Source organism: Indicator indicator, chromosome Z, assembly GCF_027791375.1.
Source record: "Indicator indicator isolate 239-I01 chromosome Z, UM_Iind_1.1, whole genome shotgun sequence".
In the NCBI taxonomy this organism is placed as follows: domain Eukaryota; kingdom Metazoa; phylum Chordata; class Aves; order Piciformes; family Indicatoridae; genus Indicator; species Indicator indicator.
This window is the reverse complement of record NC_072053.1, coordinates 70,722,444-70,746,461: the sequence shown is the minus strand read 5'-3', so window position 1 is coordinate 70,746,461 and position 24,018 is coordinate 70,722,444. Positions and strand designations below refer to the sequence as shown.

Genomic DNA, 24,018 nt, shown 5'->3' with positions numbered 1-24,018 from the left:
TCAATGGCATTGTTAACTGATGACTCTTGGGACAGTGGTTTAATGCAGCTGACTATAAGATAATGCTCTCCACCCCAAGCAGTAACAGAGATAGCAAGCTAAAAAAGTTCAAGGATTTATTTGGCAGATGTAACATAATAATGGTGTCATGGGTTGGCACCTATGAAAGAAACTAGTTGAAGTTTTCTTTAATTGCTATTAAACCAGTATGAAGCTGTCAAGTGACCTAGGAAAGCAACATTGACTCTCTTACCATCTGATCTGCAAATGACTCAAATCTTTACATCTATTTGTCTACTTGCCTGCACTGCTGCCTGTTGTATGTCCCAGTGTTACGAATAAGGGGGGATAAGGTGAAAGATTTATAATAATATGTATACATTTATTTATAAATTTGCTTCACCTCCCTCGTAACGTGATAAAAGTTTGATAGTTTGGTTGGGGGTTGTCTTCACAATAGGAATGGTTACAGATTGTTTAAGAATAGTATTTGGAAAAGATTGATCCAAAAGTAGCAGTAATACCCCACTTACAAAAAGAAAGAACTTCCTAGGGACTTAGGAGTATGTCAGATACTCACAATAGTATATGCTGATTGTGGGAATTCCTCTTTTCACACCTCTTTATCGGAAAATCCTCCTGAACTGCTACAGCTGCTTAGTCCATGTGTGTGATGAGGGAAAAACCAAGAGAAAGAGCTCACTTGCTCCACAACTTACTCATTTATATACAACTAAGTCTAATTTTTGTCACATGTATCCAGGAGAGCATTTCCAAAGCCCAGACAATAGAAGTGTCAGAACAGATAAAGATCTGTCCTCTGCACAGACATGCCCCAGCACACGGTCTGTGTCTTACTGTGCCTGGCAGGGCCACATGGCTTGGGAGAAGAGCTCAAATGAGTCTACTGACCCAAAGCCCAGGGCTGGGGGAGGTATCTCTCCCTGTCTCCCCATCCCAACTTCATAGGGAAGGGAAGGGATTTGGATGTACTGCTACATCCATCTTTCAACAGCAGCATTTGTAACTAGAGAACGCTGGTCAAATCATAAACCAAAATGAGTTTGTGGTAATGCTGACAGACGTCCACTGTTGGGAGTTTGACCATTTCTTCAGTCATTCAGTGCTCTTTTCATGTGAGTCTTGGGTTCTTGAAGATGTGGCATTGCACCATCTACAAGTACCACCTTACAGTAAGTTCAATTTGTTTTCTGATGGTACTGATGTGTGATATGCAGCCTTTTACCACCATCTATTACTATACCAATATGCCAAGGAGACAGGCTCTTGCATGCACATGAGCAGAGAATTTCAGTAGTAGTTTCATTATTGACTGGAAATATACCCAGGACAATTTAAGGATGTTCAGTCGTTTGGCATTAGATTGTATGACAGAAACTGCTGGTCATAAGAATAAAGTTTCATCTGTACATGAGATAGTCTTGATGGTGGGACAAAACTCATATAGTTACCCTGTAGTTCTACAGATGGTTGCACACCAAATAAAACTCCTCTCACCTCCGCCTGCCCTAGATATGTTGAAAAATGGTATGCAGTCAGCAGATGCTTCTAACTGAAAACATGTTGTAAAGATCTTTTTTAGAAAGTTCAAGGTGACTCCTAACCCAAAATCTTAAGTGATGAAATTGCAAGAGAAATTACATCCCAATTATATGATTTTATGATTATTATTAGTCCCCAGTAGTTCTAGGATAGCTTTAAATAGACAAATAAATATATAAATAAAATTATGTATAAGCCTACAGGGCTCTTTATTCATATTTTACAATAGTTTCCTCCTCAAGAAGAGCGCAGAGCACAAAGTATGATCAAGAAATTTAATTTGATCCTTGGTTTTCATCAAATACTACTTTCTTTCATGCCAAGGAAATGTTTTGGCACTGTAGTTCTTTCAGGCAGCATGACACTACTGATGTGAATGAAGTTTCCCCAGTTTTGATGTTCCTCTCTCTTCTTACTTCAGCAATACAACAATGGTGTCATCTAGTTCTCTCATTGAATAAAAGTTAAAAAAACGTTTTTGCAACATAGTAGGAAGAAAAATAATTGTCACCTTTTTGCGCTTAGGATGCTCTGGTGCACGGAATTATTGGTCAGACTCGGCATCAAGCTAGCTGCTCCACATTCTAGTCCCCTGCCTTAAACTCAAACCATCCTTTCTGTTTATAAAAGAACCAAACAGTATTTATTTGACCCAGACTTTTAATGACCTCTGCCTGAGTTCATAAGTATGGAGAGATGAGCAAAAGGCTTTTCCCCTGGAGCAGCTGTTAAAGATTATTCACATAACTCCTGCTGTGCTGGTGTTTGGAGTACATAGGCAGCACTTGATTTTGCTTTTACAGGGAAAAAGCATCGGAAAACAGAACAGTTGAGATTCAAGCCCTGCCCTGGTCCACTCTGACCTATGATTCCAGCGTTCTGTGGGAGGAAACCATGCTTATAACTGCCTAAGCACTGATACAGCTTTTGCAGCACCCAAATAGAAAATAGCACAGAGAAGGATTGTGTCTACCATTCTGACTTATTTTCTTCCCTACTGCTATGCAATTAAACACTATATCTTAATCCTTTATTGAATGCAGTGTAAATTAATCATCCCCATTAAGTGAAGCAATAAGTTTGTAAGTCATTAATAATTTGCTACCTGTTCTCATTGTTCCAGTTCATTTTCAGGAAAAACTGTTTGTAGAAAGATGTTGGGAAGAAAAACAATTAAAAGACTGAAGTACCTTACTGTGTTGTAAATGTAGTGAAAGAAAAGAGAAATACTTGACTTTACAATGATCTGAGACAAATTTGTAACAAAGGTCATTGCTTCTTCACAGTGTCACGTTTTACAGTTTTGTCATTGGTGGTTTATGTAAATGTGTGTTATTAAGGTTAGAAATTCGGGAAAGCTGGGCACAAAATAAATGTAAACCTGGATAAAGTGATGACAAACAAAATATTGATGCCTTTTCCTCTGTCTAGACCCCTGTGTTGAAAGCAGTGTTTTCATAAAACTGAGACAGAATTCATTTCCATACTGAGTGCTTAATAGTTCCTGTTGGAACAAAACAGCTGGGAAACATATGGTATCCATTTCCCTGTATCACTTGGAAAAAATTTCACATGTAAATAAAACCAACATAAAAGTGTAGGCCTTTGAACCTAAGATCTTATACAATACATAAATAAGTCAGTACAGTGCATTCTTTGTATTGGCCCACTAAGTTGCATGCCTTCTCATTATTATTATTTTTATTTCTTCTTCTGAAATGTATTCTTAAAGAGTTTCCAAAAGTATTAAGGTAATTTTCAGACATCCATAACTACTAAGCCACACTAGTCTTTCACTTCAGACATTAATGTTGCGCTGAAAGTGTGTATATCTGTTTCCTTAGGAAAGTGTTCATGGCAAATTGTGTGTTTTGACCACAAATTAGATCCCACTGATATGCAGTTAGCACGTGTTATAAATCTGCTTTGTTTAAACAGTATTCATGACTTTCAGTATGCATTAACTCTTAGTGCACTTTGAAAGGGGCATAGAAACTGCCTAAAGGTTTTAATGTTTTTAGTGATGTCCCTTAACTGAAAATAGCAAAATAAGGAAAACCCTCTTTGCCAGAGTTCCACAGATTATGGAGATCATAAATATCACCAGCTGGGACTGTGTGAAATAGAGTACAAGTTCAGTAGGATTAAGAGTTCAGGTAACTTGAGCTCCCTTTCTTCTCTGCAAGTCAGATTCATTGGTCAAACTCCATATCCTGCAGTGCACTGAAATAATGGTCTGTTAGACCCAGTGCTATATGTGTGCCTGTTCATGTGTGCGTATACAGAATACATATATAAGGGGTGGAAAGTTTGACAGAAAAGTCCATCATAGGAGAAGTGGAAAAGGAAGCATCATGCTTGAGTAAGCTGGCTTAATTTTCAAATCAGAATGACAAAATTGTTAAGGTTGGCAGGGACCACTTAAGATCATCTAGCCCAATAGCCTTGCTTAAGCAGGGTCAGCTGGAGTTGGTTAAGCACAGGACTGTGTCCAATTGGATTCTGAGTACCTCTAAGGATGGGGACTCTACAGATCTCCAGGTAACCTGTGCCAACGTTTGACTAGCCTCACAGTAAAAAAGTGTTTTCTTAGGTTCATGTGGAATTTCATACATTTCACTTTGTGTTTGTTGCCTCTTGTCCTGTCAGTGGGCATTATGGAGAAGAGCCTTGCTCCCTCTTCTTCCTTCTGTCCCATCAGGTATATATACATGAGTAAGATTCTCCTGACACTTTTCTTTTCCAGGCTCTCAGTGTCAACAGTCCCAGTCACTGTTCATATGAATTTCCAGTTCCTGTATGAAAAATACATCCCCCATAGACAACAGGCCTTAGAAATTAAACTGTTGTTAAAGTAAATCCACTAAAAAGTTTTGACTAACCTTGTTGCAGACTTCCCAGAAAATCTTCCTACACTTATGATGCATCTCTGTGTAATAAAAGCAGCAGAGTGCGAACTATCAGATTTGGACAGGACCACTGTAAATGTCACCAGGCTCTTCTTACTGATGTCCTTTATTTTATTAAAACTACTTTATTGATTACAATATATGTCTTGTTTGAAGAAAGTTTCTTTTCTGGACTGTCAAATTCCTCAACTGTTCTGATACAGATGTCGTTAAGTCTGCTTAGATATGAATGTGGCATGTTATCAGGGAACTGTTGTTTCCAGTTTGGCCAGGTATATTTTTAAAGCATGCTCTATGATATCACACGTCTGGTAGTAATCACTTGTAATTCAAATTCCTTTATTTCTTTAGTCTCCAACAGCAGCTGGAACTGTGGAGTCTCAGCTCTTATTGGAAATGCACAGAAACCAACAGGAATTGCAGATGCCTGCAATAAATTCAGACCAGTGAAGAGGGTTTCTCCATTAAAGCACCAGCCAGAAAGCTGCGAGAACAATGAAAGTGATGACCAGAAGAACGAGAAGGGAGAATGCCAGAAAGGCAGTGATTCTCACTCTGCACCTCCAAGTGATGACCAGAGTCCAGGAGAAGGAGAGAGCCTTAAAAGCAAAAACATTGACCCTGCTGTTCTGCTTGGAGAGATTGAGCATTATGATCTGGATATGGATGAAATTTTGGATGTGCCTTACATTAAATCAAGCCAGCAAGTTGTTCCCTTTCAAAAGGTAGCTCCTGAGAAAAAAATTCTGGGTGTCTGTTCAACAGTGAACGGCCTTAGTGGCAAGACCTGCTCTGTGGGGAATGCAGAAAGCTCGCCTGCCAGTGGGACACAGTTCTGTGTGCTGTCGCCTGTGAAAGGCTCTCAGCTGAGAAAAACACAACCCATTGTCCTTGATCAGCACAAGCATGTAACAGAAGAATTAGAGCTTTCCCAGACTTTAATAAGGTGTAGTTCAGCCCATGAATCTGAAGCCCAGGGCAAAGGCTTCCTCAGTAGGACATTTGTTGATCCTCATCTTCACAAAACTGAGAAGACTATGCCAAATTGCCATCTGAGGACTTTCCACCTGCAGACGGCAGTGGCAGAAAGCAAGCAGCTAGAGGAACTGAATATGAACTGGAGCAGTGCAGGGCCCCTAGAAGAGAAGAATGAAGAGGTGAAAAAAATGAAGAGCATTTTAAACATTGTAAAAGAAGGCCAAATATCCTTATTGGTAAGTATAATATTTTTCATAAAATACATAGAATAAGGGGGATCTGTGATGTGGTTTATTAAACCAGCAAAGCTGATGAAGCATGCTTTGAATTGCTGCCCATTTTGTCTTGTATGCTCCTCAGAAACTGAGCATATGGGCTTCCAAGTGGAAAGTTTAATCTTTAAGTGAAATAGCAAAACCAAGATACTAGTTTTATGTAAATGTGGCCAAGATTGCTAGTTTATGCAATACACTGAAATAATTTTAAAAGGCATGTATTTTAACTATCGAGATCACTTAAATACTGAGTTTAAATCTTGATTGAGTTTTGCTTTTCACAACATTTGTATGTCTCTTTGTTCAGTTATTGTGCGTTTACTGCAGTTGTTATTTAGAGACTAATGATGGGAACAGAGAGGCTTCTGTTGTATTCTGATTATTATTCAGGAGTGTTTATGCTGTCTTCTTGCAGCAGCATTCTCAGGCATGAGCTTTCTCTAAAGCCTGGTTGACCTCTGACCCACATGAAGTTTTTTAGTAAATTCTAGCACTGTGATCAGGCATTATCAGGGACGGTTTCCAAAGTAACTAGATGCAAGTTAACACAATGATGCAGAGCCATGTGATCTCTCATCAGAATAGCTGATGGAGGCACAGTGTATGTATAATAACTGGGTTTTTTTTACATTTTTCTTTAGCTTGTCTGTTTACCAGTCTAGCTCAAGCACAAAGGCACAGTATTAACATAGCAGCAAGAACAAAGGTGGATATTTAAAGACTAGACAGAGGAAGAAAAAAAATACTAGATTGCTCAATAAGAAACAAAAGTAAAGTAAATTAATTCTGAAATAGGAATTGGGATGGAAAGAAGAGGTCATTATAGGTAAATAGATGGAAAGAAAATGCATGTTTTTCCCAAACATGTTGAAAACTCTGAATGAAGTAGAGTCATCAACTGGCAGTCTGGCAAGTCTGCACAACTCTAGGAACTTGTCATTAATACTCCTTAACACTGCCTTCCTTCTTCTTCTTCTTCTGGAGTTTCTACAGTCCAGTTGTTTTGTCTCAGAATTATATTTGGGCAGAAATAATGTATTAGGTCATGGCTGTCTAGTGTTTTGAGTAAATACTCCAACATTTTTTTTCATGGAAACGTGCTATCAAATAAGTCATCTGTCATGTGTTTTAACTACATTTTAGATTGTGCTTGACACAAGCTGCCACTTTCATGATGAACAGAATCAATCAGGAACTTTTTCAGGAACTTTTTCAGGAATCATGGTTGTTTTCTGTTCTAGTTACTCATCAATATAGTGAAAGAGAGGAAAAAAATGTAAAAAGGGAGAGAAACCCCAGAAATTATGAAAATACGACTCATTTTGCAACTACTCCATCGATCAAACTACTAGAAGAACTTAAAACTCTTCAACATCTTGTACAGTTGTATGACAATTGCATGAAGGAGAAAAATTACAGGGTGAATCAAGCCAGTGAGCAACTCACCTCTATGTTTTTGCTAATAGTAGCCGGATTCTGTGTAGTGAAATGAAAATCTCCTGGTTCGGAGTTTAAAAAAAAACATGCCTGTGGGGAAACATCTTTGTGTTGATGTCTTGGGCTATGAGGCTTAATGTTCTTTCAATCCTTATCTGTAACTAACATAATGCTTTTTTTAACAGCCACATTTAGCAGCAGACAATCTGGATAAGATCCATGATGAATGTGACAACAATCTGTTGCATGTAGCAGCATCAAAGGGACATGCAGAATGCCTGCAGCATCTCACTTCTTTGATGGGTGAAGACTGTTTGAATGAACGAAACATTGAGCAGCTAACTCCAGCTGGATTAGCAATAAAGGTAGGTTGATCTCTGTCTCTACTGTAATGTGACATAAAGGTCATTTATTTTCTTTCTGTGATGGTAATAAGTAATACATCCAGCAGGCTGTTATTTTTCAAGCATTTTGTTAAGCAAGAACAAAAAGAACTATTGGCTGCTACCACATGTGCAAACAAGAATGCATTACTATGCAGGACACAATATCTGCTGTGTAACACCGATATTTTGTACATTGTTGTCAGTGCACATGCATTAATTTTTAATCAATTGACTAAAAAAAGTAATTACATTTTGAGTAACCTTCATTTTACTCAGACTCATATGTTTATTTAGAGATGTTTCTTGGTTTTTCACAAGTACAGATACAATGTTGCTAGACAAGTGGATAACATGTTTACAAAGCATAAAAACACCTCTGACCACATCTGGGGGTGAAACTTCTTAGTTGTCTAAAACAATCAATCATATAGAATTTAAAACATACATGTTACAGAACTATCTGTTAGAAACAGTGAAAATTAATATCAAAGCTTTCAGAAAAACCTGCTATGTAGGAAAATGTGAAAATTAATTATTCTGCTGCACCGAAATAAAGTGTAGTTGTGTATAGGAAGGCTGATAATTTAATCATACGGATTCTGTTTCTTCAATAAGTGAGACTGAATAGCAAATGCCATTCCTTTTGGCCACTAAGTACCTTAAAAAGAAACAAGGGGTGAAATACAATGCAACAGCTTCTGTTTCTTCTGGGGGTTTGTTGTTATTTACTTCTTAGGAAAACTTTAGAAACTGGCAGTGGACCAGTGGATTTCAGCCTGCAGGACTGCACGTGTGAGGCATAATTTCAATGGCCTAGAGCCCTGGTGCATATTACGGGGTTGAGGGTTTTGATTTCTTCGGGACAAGCCATACGAATATAAAATTAAACTGATATCTGGTTGTACCAATGAAATGCTGTTACAAAAATAAAATACTTAGCTTCAGTACTATGGCCCATGTCCAAACTGAAAAGTTACAGTCTGCCAATTTAAAGTCTTACAATTTTAGTTGGTAATTGTTTTCTTGGATATATTTTTTTTTTGATGGTTTGGGAGTTTTTTATTGGTTTGGGTTTGGGTTTTGCCTTTGGTTTTTGGTTTTGTTTGGTTTTTTGATTTGTTGTTGTTGTTCCTGGTTCGTTAGTTGGTTTCTGTTTGTTTGGGGTTTTTTGTTTGTTTGTTTTTTAACCTAGCTGTATAACAATTTTATAAGCTCAGAAAAATCTTTCATCTTTTTCTCCAGAAAGGTTGACTTTTTAAATGATTGGTTTGTTTAGTTTCTATTATGTATAAGCATGCTCTGACATTCACAGAAAAGTCTGTAAATGTAATGTGGTTCTTCAAGTAAGCAAAGATGCTGAGGCCCATGTAGGAAAAAAAACCCCGATGCTCAGACCCAAGGAGAAAAGAAGGCTCCTAGGAGACCTTATAGCAGCTTTCCAGTACCTGAAAGGGGGCCTACAAGAAAACAAGGACTTGGAGTAATAGGATGAGGGGGAGTGGATTTAAGTTTGAGGAGGGTAGATTTAGACTAGGTGTTAGGAAGATACAGTTTGGGTGGTTGGACACTGGAACAGGTTGCCCAGCGAGGTGGTGTATGCCCTGTCCCAGGTTGGATGAGGCCTTGAGCAGTCTGGTGTAGTGGAAGATTTCCCTGGCCATGACAGGGAGGTTGGAACTAGATGATCTTCAAGGTTCCTTCCAACCTAAACCATTCGATGAATCTGTATATTTCTGAGGAGAACCTGCATGGCTGGACTTGTCCTGAGCAATTGGTCTAGTGGAAGATTTTCCTGCCCGTGGCAGGGGGTTTGGAACTAGATGATCTTTAAGATCCCTTCCAACATGAATGATTCTATGAATATATGTATTTCTGCAGACAACCTTCATGGCTGGACTTGTCCTGAATCACTGACAAGTTACGTCAAAACCTTAAAGTAATCTGGCATAACTAAGATGTGTAGCTCATGATACTTACTCCCAAAGGGGTTTTGCACACTGATAGAATGGACTTTATTCTTCTTGCTCTTACTTTATACCATCGTAACTCCCAGAGTGTTATACCATGCGGGACATGTCCCCATGTTCCACAAGAACGGTGACTACCAGAATGGAAGAAAACTTGGGAACATAAACTTCGATGGAAGTGAGTTTTAACAATTTAGTGATGATACGTAACATTCCCCAGTAAGGAATGAAAGAATTAAAACTAATTATTTTGATTCAAGACCTCTTTCTGACCTCAAGCTTTGAGTGAAAGTGAAAACGGAGCAGAATATTATGGCACTACCATATTGTACTAATTGTAGAGAAACCCTTTGCACATTAGCAAAATTATCTTATTTAGCTGGTTCTTAATTTTAATAATTCTTTGCCTGAATTTTAAGAACACAAAAATGTTTTTCTCAGCTATGACACAAAGCAAAACAAACCAAGAAATTAATTAGTCAGGCTTACTAATATTTGAAGCTAAATATGATGAGGAAAATTTTTCTAGTGTAATAAAAAGAATATAGGTAGTTTCGTTGTTTTACTTCATTATTGAAATTGAGAGAAATAGAAGGTAAGTAATATAAGATGATGTGCATTTTTGTGTTTATATACAAACATGATGTATGGAAGGAATAAGACAAGTACTAAGCTCATTTTATTACAATTTTTCTTTCTCCCATATAATTTTTAATGGGTTAATATTTATTACATTCTTTCTTCTTGTTTTCATAAAAATAAAACTGAAACTTGAATATTTCTTTCATTCTTATGATTTTTTTTCCATTTTATGCACACAAACAGCTTTTCATGTTGTGTATGTTGGCCTCTGTGAGGCTTTGACTGAATAATGTTTCAGCTATAAAGAATATAATAGCCTTTATGAATGTAAGAGTTGAAAAAATTATGTAAGAGCAGGCCAGAATGTAGGTCATGCTGAAGTGCATTTACCAAAGTATCATTGCTGAAAAGCAGCTGCAGCAAAAAATTATGGTAAAAGCTCTTGCCTATACACTGGGCAGTAAGGATGCTCTGAAGAAAATGTTCCTCTGTTCCATAGCATCTACATCCCCCCTCACAGTAACCTACAGATTACTAGGAGTGCTCACAGCAACTTGGGAGTCTTGAGATTAGACTGTAAAAGGTGTTCAGGGCAAGAACCATATCCTTGTTTGTGTTTATATGGTATCTATTGCAGACAGGTCCTAATCCATGAGGATTAGATATTCACCTACTATATGCATAATAACAATTTAGGAAGCATGCATTTATTTACTGATCAGTTAAGACCTGAATTTGTATGAAAATTGTTTGCTCTACTCCAGCAAATGATTTCATTTAGTCTTTGAGCCTTTCTGGACAAGTGATGGAAATGAAACTATGGGTTTTGCCCTGAACAATCTGAGGGCAGGGACCAGATTGAGTTCATGAAACTATTTGACTGCCATTTTCACATTGCTGCTTTAACTATAATCAGTGGTCAAACTATAATTTATGCAAGGCAGCAAGGTAAAAAAGCGTGTTACGTAGCACGTAGCAGATAAAGAGCATGCTTTCAAACAAATTGGAATTTCATAACATGTTAATAATTTCAATAATCTTTTTTCTGTTTAGGAAACATGTTTAGAACTGAAACAGATGGAATTTAGTTTATTTTTTTGTTATGTGTTTAGAATGGCCAGCTGGAGTGTGTTCGATGGATGGTGAGTGAAACAGAAGCTATTGCAGAATTGAGTTGCTCAAAAGATCACCCCAGCCTAATTCACTATGCAGGATGCTATGGCCAGGTATGACTTTAATTTACCTACTTCAAATGGATTACTTAGATGCTCATATAAGAATCTTAATTTAAAGCATGTTGTAATTTGGTGGGATTTATTTACAGCTGTTTTTAATTATTTCAAGCACACTTAATCTGTGTGGGTATTTTATTTTTTTCCCTCTTAGGTCTTGGTTTTTTGGTTGTTTTGTTTTTAATCTTTAATTAATGGCTAGGAGAAGAGTAGCTAGCATATTACCTATCAACTTCAAGAACATCTGGGGAGATTAGCTGTCATGATCCCTAGGGTACTCCTAGAACACATCAGAAAATCATCAAATATTTTGTGATAGTTCATATTCTTTTTCCAGGAGAGACTCATCCAAAAAAAAAAAAATTGCAAAATGTGACAATTTAGGAATTCAGTATATTGGCAGTGAAATGAAATGTGGTGAAACGTGAACATCATCTGTCTAGCTCTAGCCAGTTTTATTGAGAATTGTATATAAAAATATGTTGTAAAGCAATCCTGTTCTGCACTTAACTTACGTATAAATCTAATGATGAGAAACCACAGAAGTACAGCATTTCTGTGCTTTGCTAATGTCTGGGGAAACATAGACCACTTAATGGCATCACATTCTCTTCCCACAAAGTCTGTTTTTCCTAAGAAGACCTTGCAATAACCCCTCTTCAAAGGACCTTTTCCAGGATGCAAGGAATAGTGATCAGTTACTTTTCTCTAATCTCTTTGGCAGACGGGCACTTTATCACACAGTTTCTTCAACGGACATTAAAGCTAAGTACAGAAAACCTACTATTTTTGTGGTCTCTTACTTGTTAAGAGAGAACAAACAAAATGTAGCTATTAAGAAAATTACCTTTATTACCTTTCTTTCCTGTGCAAGTCTGGTTGTGGCATTCGGTGCCATACAATTATTGTGGCATATTTATGCTGTTAACTGATCCTGTCCAAGCATGAATTTATCTGTCCGAGCATGAATTTACAGGACGAGGAAGGAAAGAATGGGGCCAGGTTTGAAAAGCTATGGAGCTGGAAGTCTACCCTTTTTCCTGCTGCTTCAAAAGGCATACAGACACTTTATAGTTTTCATATTATACCTTTGCCTTTTCTCTGCTCTTGTACTATGGAGATGTTACTGGTACAAAGTAGGACTGTACTGGACATGCTGATTTATTATGTCCTGTTTTCCATAGTGAGTTTGGCCTGTAAATCTAACACTGAATGTAAGAAGGCTGGGAGCCAGATCAGAACTGGATTCAGGAAATGCGTGTTTGCTACTGGGAAGAAGAAGCATTGAAGGGAAAGTTTCATGTGAACTTACATTCATATCTTCAGTTAATTAGCCTTGTTTTGTTGTCATCTTTAAAGATATTTATACAAACTAAATCTAGTGTAGCTTTGGGTTTTTTTCAGTGAGCTATTCTGTCTAATGCCAGGAACAGTTCTGGCATGTTTTATCTAGATTATTTTCAAAGCAGGACAGAAGCTCTACCAGTTAAGAAACACCAGCTACAATCAGCCACCCATGAAATTTAAAAAGGTGATACATAAATTGCTGCCCAATTTTCTTAGTTAGCTGAATGACAAAGTTTAGATGTAGTGTCCATTATCCTTTTTTTCACATAATCCATAAACATCTTGAAAACATGAGGGAATGCTGGAGCTGAAAGAATGCCAGACTATTTTACCCAATTGTGTTTAGAAGAAAAAACTGAGAAATTTAAATGTGTAGTTGGCGCTATTGTCAAAGCTCTAATTTATTTTACCATTACTTCGATGAGAGCTAATCTGTGTAAACACTACTCTTGGCAGAATTACAAGAGTAATATTTTTACAAAGAAGACCTGTTACAAAGTTATTTTCTAAAAGCGGCAGTCCATCCATTGTTTCTCCAGGCATTAGATGTACATCACATTTTTCCTCAATAAATATCATTTAGAGTGGGCAGTAAAACAGGGTTCATAGAAAAGCTCTTATGTTAAAGGTCATCAAGCCATACTCATAACCTGACTCCAAAGACATCTCAACAGTATTACGTTTTTTCAGTGCGAGAGGGACCATATAAGCTCATCTAATGGAAGAGGAGAAGATCTTAAAGTTAACCTGTAGCCTGGTCAGCTTACCTCCTAGCAAGGGCATCATGCAAGATGTAACCATGACTGTTGACAGGTTTCCCCATGCAAGGAATAAATCATGGGTACATGGCAGATTGTGTACCATCTGTGCCTGACACCATCACCTTGTGGCAGGAAGGAAATGATGGTGCAGGCCTAGGTTTACATAGTAGGTCCTGACTAGGAGCTTCACAGGGCTGTAATTTCTTTCCTGCCCATATGCTGTGGTAGCATGTGGTTGCACAGTAAGAGTCAGAGGGGAACTCCAAAGGTAAATTGCATCTGAACTCCAGAGTCTAAGGAGACTTTGAAGAGCCAGAAGTACAGTTTGACTGAGGACCTAGAAGGTGTCCTGTGCACCACTTGGCAGAGATGTACTGCTGGAAGAGTGAAGTGGGAATGAGTGTGTGACATTCAGATACACAAGTACCTACCACCACACCTTTTTTGGTGCCTCAGGATGTTTGCCTTCCTGTCTGATGTAATTTTTTGCAAGGATAATCTGTTTGCATTCACTCCTAGTTCCATCTGTGAAGGGATATCAGGAAGAACAGTTTATTTAATTAATACTGAATGATGGGGCTAGTTTTAGCTGTAGAATCGTTACTCCTCACCATGTAATCCTGCCATTTGTAGTCCATTTAATGATATAAATGGTCTTCATTAGTTATTCTTTCTGCTCCGAGAACCAGTTAATAGAGCCAAAGCCTGTAGTCTGTCCCAAGACAGAAATTACATGTTGTGACATTTTCCCAGAATCTTTTTTTAGGGAGGTTGGAATTATTGTAGAACTAGAATATGCTAGAAGGAAGTTGACCGCTGCTACAACCTGAGACTAGTGTAGGTCTTAAAATTATCAGACATACTGAATAATTCAGTATTTATCCATTCCTATTACATAACAAATATGTGAATATTTTCCATTATCCTTCATTTTATCCAAGTAAATTGAGTTTATAGTCAAAAATTCATTCCTAAGAACACTTTTCCTGTAAATATATAATGTGATTGTGACTAAAGTACTATATGATATATTTTGATATATGAAGTTTTCATTTTCTCTAGATGTAAGTGAAGAAAATAGTTGTGTTTTTTCTATCAAGGATACATTTATTAAGAAACACAGTCATTTGAGAGAAACGTAATCTGTTTGAGTAAGCATCTAATTTTGTGCCTGCAATCACTTAATGCACAGAGAGTCCTAAATACGGATGATTACATTAGCCATCCTGGCATTTGATTTTCATGTTGATAAGACAGATGACTATGAAGCATCATTTGCTCCGTGCTGATTATGATCATAAAATTACAGAACATGCCTAGCATTCTGGTCCCTGTTGTGTTCCAGAGAAATGTATCATTTCAAAGCTGTAGTTGTCTTCCAATTCTGCAGAGGAGTTTTGCTAAAATATTTTTCTTCTAATTATTAAAACATAAGGGCAATTCATAGGAGTGGTGTAATCTTTCTTCACTGCTGGCCAACACCACAGGCATCTTGAGAAATTGCTCAAAAGTATTTTAAAAGGGATATGTGTTCTGAAGTAATCCCTCCATGCTGGCTGTCAGCTGTATTGGGCATTCAGCCAGTGAGAAGTGAAAATACCTATCCCTTCACTCTGTAATAAAAACAAAACTGCTGTTAAAGTGGAAATATGAAGAAGATAAGTTCCAGACAGACTGGCCCTCTGAAGTAGTAAGCACAGAACCAGGTGCTTGAATGAGCATAATTGTTTGAAGGAGACCTAAGAATCTGAGGATGCATCTCCTTTTCCTTGACAGTAAAACTTCTGTGGTACTTTTGTACAAGTTAAAGAGGTTTATACCCAAGGTTCATAGCTGGGATTTCATTTCCCTATTTTTTTATTCTTTCTCTTTTCTACCTGATTACTGTTCAGAGTAATAGACATGCTTTCAGTATATTTTATTTAGCTATGCTTCACTCTTATAGTGAATTTATCTAACTGAGGGTAATTACGTCCTTACATATCACTGAAGATGATGAAATGCTGCAAGTTAAGTATGTGCACTGGTGTTTGCCTCAGCCACACCGGAATCCAGAAAGCCCTCTTGGACTAGATCTCCTAGCCGGTATAACACATGATACGTGTCAATGGAAGATAATAAATGCATTTAAATGAAAAAGCTTTAAGCTGGAAAGTAATTTATTCTTTTCACCTATTCAGATGCAAAAACTGGGACAACAGCTGTAGTCAGCTATCCTTTAATAAACCTCACTTTTTCTCCTGGATTTGGCTAGGATAGGGTTACTCTTGTTTTTGTTTTGTTTTGTCTTACAAGAAGCTGGGAGAGGCCACGGCCTAGCCAGGCAGCTGAACTAGCTTGTAGGGTATTCAATACAATATTGACATCATGGCTGCTATATGAGGGGAGGGCCTGGCCAAGGCAAGGGTGCTTGGGCACTCTGAGTAGGTGGCTGTGGCATGCTGTGGTGGGGCAGGATCAAGTGGATAGGCTGAGCCAGGACTGTCAGTACTGCATTTTGTATCACTTGCTTATATATACTGTTTCATAATACAATTGTTCTTCTTGATCATTTTTATCTCTTTGTGTTCTTCTGTTGAACCCTCCTTATCTCAGTTCAAGGAGTTTTGCCTTATTTTCCCAGTTTTCCTTCCCATCCCACTGTAGGGTGGTGGGAGGGTTGAGGATGGGGTGGGACAGTTGTGTAAGCAGCTGTGTGGGGCTTCACTTCCATCAGGGCCTGAACCACAACACATTTTTATGTAATTTGTAGATTTATTATAGATTTTCAATATGTATCACATTCAGCAGGGCACGTGGAAATTTAATCTGGAGAGGCATGGAAGGTTCCTACAGAGAGCAAGATTCTTCCAAACAAACCTTCTGGGGAAAAGAAGTAAAATAGTCTTAATGCACTTACATAAAGTCTCTGTTTTTAGAAAAGAATACCCATATAAATATATACTACAGCTGCATATATACACAGAAAGCAACGTTATAAAGAACTAATTTTTGTCGTCCACATCTCCCCACCCTTCCCACCATGCATGGATATACAAATGGTCAGTTATTGAGAGTTCAGATTAGAAAGATTCCCTGGTTTTAGTTGCATTGCTTTTGCTGTTGCACAGCAGCCCAGAGCTGTGGCATGATAATAGATTTTAAGAATTTAACTGCTCAGCTTTGTAATCTGCACACACTCCTGTTTTAATTTTCCAAAGAGGCTTGTGAAGTTCCACCAAATTTCACAAGCTGATACTCAGATTAACACCCAGACTGTTCTGCTTCATGTCTTCTCTCAAAAATACAGGCATGCATGTTTTTCAATGTAGAATTTCTCAGGATGTGTTACAGTGCTCATACTTTTCCTGTTATGTCTTTTTCATAAAACAAAAAAAAGTATTTCAGCTTATTTCCTTGAAAAACAAATAACAAATCAGAGACATACTTAGGATACACTAAGTCTTACAAAATTAAGAAAGACTGAAAACAAGGAATTATTGGACAGTATTAGTGACAGAAGACAGAACCAGTGTGTCTCTAGTACATTTAACTTTTCATTATTTCATATCTTTTGTGACATCTCTTTATCCCTCCCACTAGGAGAAGATCCTTCTGTGGCTTCTTCAGTTTATGCAAGAACAAGGGATTTCACTGGATGAAGTTGACCAGGATGGAAATACTGCTGTTCACATAGCTGCTCAACATGGCTATCTAGGATGCATACAGGTAGAGTGATAACTATATCAGAAACCTCTTTATATCAAACTTGGATTTTAACAACCATTAAAATGATTGTAGGAGATCTTAAAAATGGGAATAGTTACTGATACATTAAAATATGCCAGAAGGAAGAAATTTAAACCATTAGGACTCAGACTGAAATAGCAAAAAGTTCTTGGCTTTCGGATTCTATTCTCAATGATGCTATTGTTATCATAAAGTAACTGTTGGATTACAGGAAGAAAGGATTATTATGTTTATGTATGGGATTTCTTTATACGTAAGCAGCTGATTTGTATGTTTTTATGTTACAAAAGGTGAATCAGTGTAGTTATGCATACTTTTCTTATGGTTCTGTTATCTTCCTTCTGTTTCTTTCTTCATTGAGTAGTTACACTTCTCTGAAGCAGGGCAAGTCTAACATAATTTTCTTCTCTTCTGAAGAATTTCCACCTTAAGTAAGCCATCCTTTCTGAACTTGCAATTTTTGAATGTATCTGTTCCTAAGAATGTGGTGTGGTAGTGATTTCTAAATAAATCTCACTGAAACAGTGAGATTTGGCCACTGAAAGCGATGGAACTACAGCACTTCTGGGAGCCAGATCAGAATAAACCAGTTTGGTTACCTCTGTATAGTAACAGTACTCAGTGCAGAGATACCAATGAAGTTGTAGAGTTAAATTGGATGGCTAGGCAAAGTGTCTCAAATTTGTGTTGAATTGCAAATGTACCCTCTGTCCATCCAAGTTACTAGGACTGTCACAAGAGTACATTTCAGTATTTGTTGGTGTTGTCACTTTGAGTAAAAGCTCTTTGGAGAGGAAATTATTATTATTCCAGGTGACTGCAATAAGGTGAGGTGATAATATGAGGCTGTATTTGAGAAAAAATACAGTCTTTGGAGAGAAATCAACAAATAAATAAATAACTACATGGCAGAAAGACAAGAAGTAGAAATCAAAGTGATCAAATGAAGTTGCGTAGGAAAATGTGTCTAAGAATAAGCAATAAATCTCAGAGTCTGAGGACTCAGATATATATTAGTAAACATGTCAATCCTGTTTCTGCATATGAACTGATAGCACCTTTAAGACACTGCAAATGCAGAAGACAGTGTAATAGTTCAACCCTAAAAGAAATAATAGATAGTTAATGCTCATTATCTGATCTCTTCAGAAAGCTAAATATATTCCTGTACCTTGTCATGTTGAATCTGCAGATGCATAGCTGCTTATTATTATTATAGCAGTCTATTTATATATCTGGATACAGAGAAGACATAGCCCCATAAAAGCTAGTTTGAGAGTCTCATACAATGAAAACAAAGTAAAACAGATGACAGCTGGGTTGGATAAATAGGCTTGAAAAGAACCCAGTCAAATAGACATGGAGGATATGACCATCTCTGCATTTTCTCATTGATGGGACATAGCTTTCTTCTAAAGATGTTAGGAATGGACCCTGTACAAACTGTTATGAGACTAAAATAAACAAATCATCACATCTGTGCTAAATCTAGTTGGTTTATTATTGCATTATAGACAATTGTTATGATCAGTTTCAAAAAAAGTGGATAAAAGAGATGTTTATGATTTACTGGTGGGGAGCAGCGTTATGGTGGAGTGTGTGCATAGGATTGCTGACTCAACAGTGCTTCCTCAAGGTGCACAAAGCATTTAAAGAAGAAATGACAGTAGGTGATTTTGAACAGTGGTGACCTCTGCAGGCTGTTTCTTTGCATAAAAATAAACCAATAAAAGAATAGCCCTGCATTCCACATGAACTTAATGAATACCTTCAAATTCCCAGGATTGTTTTGTTTTAGATAAATATACAAATCAACAAGTGTTCTATGTTGAAGTGAAGCCATGAGAAGTGAGTAATGAAAATATCTAATAACAACAAAAATATACAATGTTAGTAATGTCTCTTCATTAACATCTCACAATTGTATGTGTAGTTGATGTTTTGTTGGGCTGTGATAAAAAAATATAAACCCTCTGCCCAGTGAGTTATAGTCTAATTTAAAACAATGTCTGGTGAGTGATCTGGTGTAAAGAGGTGATAAAGGATGCAGGAAGATTATAAGGCAGCACAGAAGATGGAGGGTCACAGGCTGTCAGTGATTCCCTGGCCCTCATTCAACAGTGTTTATGAACAGGTGACACTCCTACCATGTTCCAAGCTATAGGATTACTTTCAACAGGTTCATAATCCTCCATTTATTTTATTTATTGGCAAATTAAACCAAATTTATTGGCATAAGATGCAGTGGAAGACTGTTCATAATTTTCCATTCTGTATAGATTTAGCAGACCAGACAGACCATGATTCCTCTTTTCTCTCAGCAGATGCAGAGGTCTGTGTGTCTGCTGTTCTGAGTCAATAAGGCCACTCCAGTACCATGCAGGCTTACCAGCTCTGCTTGGATAAATCAATCAAGAGCTCAGCCATGTGGTTCCTTTTCTGCCTGTATATACGTAATATGAATGATGCTAAAGTGTTGGGATGCATTATGATTTTGTTCACTATTTGTTCTGAAGTGATATGAGTAATGTGTGTAAGAACATTGCTGAGAACTTTTAGGTCCTATTCCAGGATCTCCAGTAAAGCAAATAGTACCTAGCAGTAATTACCACAAACAGTTCAGAAGGATTGAAGGTTTGGTCTCCATTCCTGTGTCAGTTATTTGATGTCTCGAGGTCAGCCTGAGAGAACTATTGTCTTTAGAACACTCCTAAGTCCCAGAGATAACTCAAATGTCACACTAATAACCTGGACATCTCCAGTAACAAGCTAATATTCTCCACTGGTACTGTAAATAACAGTATGCATCACTATATAAGCCATTATTTTTTCTTAAAGACTAACACATAAGTAACACATATTTGAGTATCTCTCTTTTTTAAAAAATAGGGGGTAACTAAGCAAGTGCAAAGCACTCAGACTTTTTGCAGCATTAAAAAGCCCCACAACTAAAACACTATTTTTTTTTTAAAAGCTTGAAAAATTCATTCTACAGATTCCTTTCTGCAAAACTACAAAGAAATATGTGCTTGTCTGACCTAAAGGAATTGTTGGAAAGTGTCTACCATACTTTTCATATCCAAACATCACTTGGCTAAAGAATCAGGACATTGGGACTGCTTCATTTAGTGTTTTAAACTCAGGGATTTTGCTGTGGTAGGAAATTAAGAGCTAAACCACAAAAGTAGTCAGCAAATACTGTGGCAAAGACATTCCTAAAATGAGTTTCCAAGGATGTGTTGCAATGCCTTACAGTGTGGAGGTCCCAAGAACAGCTGATACAAGCCCTGGTAAGCTGTTACGGCCCGTTAGCACCCTCTATAAACTGGTTAGCTACGTGTTCACACTTCCCTGGATTCTGATGTTCTCTTGCACAGATGTCCTTTGTATTGCAGTTGCCCTGGTCTTCTTTCTTAGTTCTTCCAGATGCAAAGTTAACACAATGTTCAGTAATCCACAGGTGCATCTGAAAGGGTTTATTACCATGGCTCAGGAGAGACTCAGTATATATCTAAGTCCTCTCTTGGTTTCATGGTCCCACTCAGTGTATGAATGCTACAGGTCACGCTATGCTATACAACCAAATGAAGAGAAAACAAATTACTTGAGCAGAACTGCAAGGAAAGAGGAGAGGAAGGAAGAGTGCCATCTTTTTATAGTTCTGAAACAGCCCACTCTTCTGTGTTAATCTTGCACCTGACTGATAGATTTTAATGCTGTGTGTGTTGAGGTCAGGCTGCATAGAGACTTATCAGTGACTGATTTTAAAAAAATTTTGGCTTAGACCAAGATTTTCAAGCATTTTATTCAGGAGTGTTTTGCATTCAGCCCTTCTTGTGATTGAGCAGAAGTCACAGCAGAGACTTACACTTAAAAATGTCAATGTTTCCTTTTGTTTTTACAGACATTGGTTGAATATGGAGCAAATGTCACCATGCAAAACCATGTGGGAGAGAAACCCTCACAAAGTGCTGAGCGACATGGGCACACCATGTGTTCCCGCTATTTAGTCGTTGTGGAGACATGTATGTCATTGGCCTCTCAGGTTGTCAAGCTAACTAAGCAGCTGAAGGAGTAAGTGTTTTATTGTTAGCAGAGGAATCCTTAAAACAGTACCCTACTTCCTCCACACTTTATTAGCAATATCAGTTTTCCACTTTTATATATGTGGCATAAATGGTTGGTCAGTGAGGTGGATTGAAAAGTGGCTCAACAACAGAGTTCAGAGGGTCACCATCAGTGGCACAGAGTCAACTTGAAGGCCTGTGGCCAGGGGTGTTCCCCAGGGATCAGTACTGGGTCCAGTTTTGTTCAGTATCTTTGTCAACGACCTGGATGAGGGCATTGAAAGCACCCTCAGCAAGTTCGCTGATGATACAAAACTGGGGGGGTGGCTGACACCCCTTCAGGCTGTGCTGCCATCCAACATGACCTGGACAGACTGAAGAGCTGGGTGCAGGCAAACCTCATGAAGTTTAATGAGGAAAAGTGCAAGGTCCTACATCTGGGGAGGAATAACAACACGCACCAGTACAGGTTTGGGGCTGCCCTGCTGGAAAGCAGCTCCACAGAGAAAGACCTTGGAGTGCTGGTGGACAGCAAGTTCTCCATGGAACAACAATGTGCTCTTGTGGCCAAGAGAGCCAATGGGATCCTGGGATGTATCAAGAAAAGTGTGTCCAGCAGGTCTAGGGAAGTTCTTCTGCCTCTCTACTCTGCCCTGATGGGACCTTACCTGGAATACTGTGTCCAGTTTTGGGCTCCCCAGTTCAAGATATTCTGCTGGAGAGAATCCAACGGAGAGCCATGAGGATGATCTCTCTATGAAGAGAGACTGAGAATACCTGAGGCTATTTAATCTGGAGAAGAGAAGACTGAGAGGGGATCTCATCAATGTCTATAAATTCTGAGGGATGGGTGTCAAGTGGAGGGGGCCAGGCTCTTTTTGGTGGTTCACAGTAATAAAAGAAGAAACAAGAGGTTCAAACTTGAACATAGAAGATTTCACCTCAACATGAGGAAAAGATTCTTTACAGTGAGGGATACAGAGCACTGGAACAGGCTGCCCAGAGAGGTTGTGGAGTCTCCTTCTCTGGAGACTTTCCAAACCCACCTGGATGCATTCCTGTGCAGACTACCCTAAGTGATCCTGGCAGGGGGGTTGGACCTGATGATGTCTTGAGGTCCCTTCCAACCTCTGATATACTGTGATACTGTGATATATGATATTTTCCAGTCGTATTTCTACCTTACTTCTACCTTATTTCTCCATCCTTTCTTACTTTCAAGAATTTGCACCTTCACCTTTAACAGCTCAATTTTTCAACTGTTCTCTGTGTGGCAGTATGCTGTGAACACAGATGAAGGAAGTGGAAGTGGAAAAGGCTATGCTATGAAGTGATCAGGTCCCTTTTCCCTTTGCATATCTCAGGATCACATCATTGCTGAACAGATTCTGTTTGCATAGCATGCTTTTATATACAGTTACAAACTGCTGGGTGTTGGTGTTGGGTGGAATACCAGAAATAGTAGTTGGAGAAGGTTTTTGGACTTGAAGGTCACCAAAGCCCACAGTCACTACTCAAGAAGTATCTTATGATCTGTTTTTAATTCATGGGAGCTGCTTTTAATATTTTAGTATGCTTTTTAATCCACATCCTGTGAAGAGCCTGTTATTTTGAATCATGAATGTATGCAATTGCTTGCTTTTATTGTAGGTGTAGTTACTGTGACTTTGCATGTCAACAGCCTCGTAAGAATTTGAAACCATCAGAACTGAGCTAAAGTTGTTCCCACTTAGATACATGATCAAGAACTTGTCAGCTACCATAAGCCATAAAAATGGCTTCTGATAATCCCATGTTTGGAGGAGACCAACATGTGGATAATTATACTGGACATAAATTACAAGACTGTTAGCAAGGAAGTTCCAAGGCGCAGCCTCCATGAGAAGAGGTGAGGGGCTGCCTTTTGCTGGACACAACTTGGTCCTCATGATTTCCACTGCAGGACACAGCTAAGACCATCAACCAATCTGGTGGTACCTTTGTGTAAACATATTTGATAAAGGGCAAAAAATGCCAGAGGCGAAGAGTGACAGAGAGAACAGCAAAGTCAGAGGAGCAGGAGGTGTACCTTGGTGGAGCAGGCACTCCCCTAAAGGAACTGTAGCCCATGGAGTATGCATGCTAGAACAGGTACAAAGGACTGCAGCCAATGGATCAGGCCACACCAGAGCCAGTGCTTCCCCAAATGAACTGCAGCCTGTGAATGACCCATATTAAAGCACAGGAGTATGGTTGAATATGATCAAGAAAGAAGGAGCAGAGAGAAACTGCTACACATGAACTTGTTGCTTCACTAAAACAACTGAGTGTAGCCTGCAGCAATGAAAGGAGACGAGAGAGGTGCCTGGAGCAAAGCCTGAGGCTGGGGGAGAAGAAGGGCTTGGAGTGCAGATGAACGTAGGAGAGAAGCTGAGCCTAGGTGTTTTGAGTGTCTGTCCTTTCTTTCCCAATACCTGAATCAACAATTTATACTAATTGGCAATTAATTAAGTTCCCCAAGCTGAGTCCCTTTTGCCAATGACAGTAACTGGTAAGTGACCTCCCCTGTCTTCCTTTTGACCCCTGAGCACTTTTGTGCTCTGTTCTTCCTATTTTCTGTCCCTCCAACCCCAAGGGATAGGGACAGTGAGAGTTTAAATGCTTGGCTGCCAGCTGTGGCCAACCCATTACAATGATACAATTTTTTAGTTTGAAACTGGATGTCTTGAAAATAAGGATAAAAATAAGCTTTATTGTTAGTTCACCCCTTGGGGAAAAAAACGGGTATCTGTTTTGTACTGGTTGT

The 24,018-nt window shown here is 38.4% G+C and overlaps 1 protein-coding gene across 1 annotated transcript in view; it reads left to right on the top strand.

Moving 5' to 3' along the window:
- SNCAIP (synuclein alpha interacting protein) overlaps window positions 1-24,018 on the top strand; it is a 59,044-nt gene that overhangs the window by 19,123 nt on the left and 15,903 nt on the right. Inside the window, exons 3-7 of the mRNA XM_054397728.1 lie at window positions 4,824-5,686; window positions 7,348-7,527; window positions 11,210-11,323; window positions 17,020-17,145; window positions 21,071-21,240. Coding sequence (XP_054253703.1) covers window positions 4,824-5,686; window positions 7,348-7,527; window positions 11,210-11,323; window positions 17,020-17,145; window positions 21,071-21,240 — 1,453 coding nt within the window. The remainder of the gene's footprint in view (window positions 1-4,823; window positions 5,687-7,347; window positions 7,528-11,209; window positions 11,324-17,019; window positions 17,146-21,070; window positions 21,241-24,018) is intronic.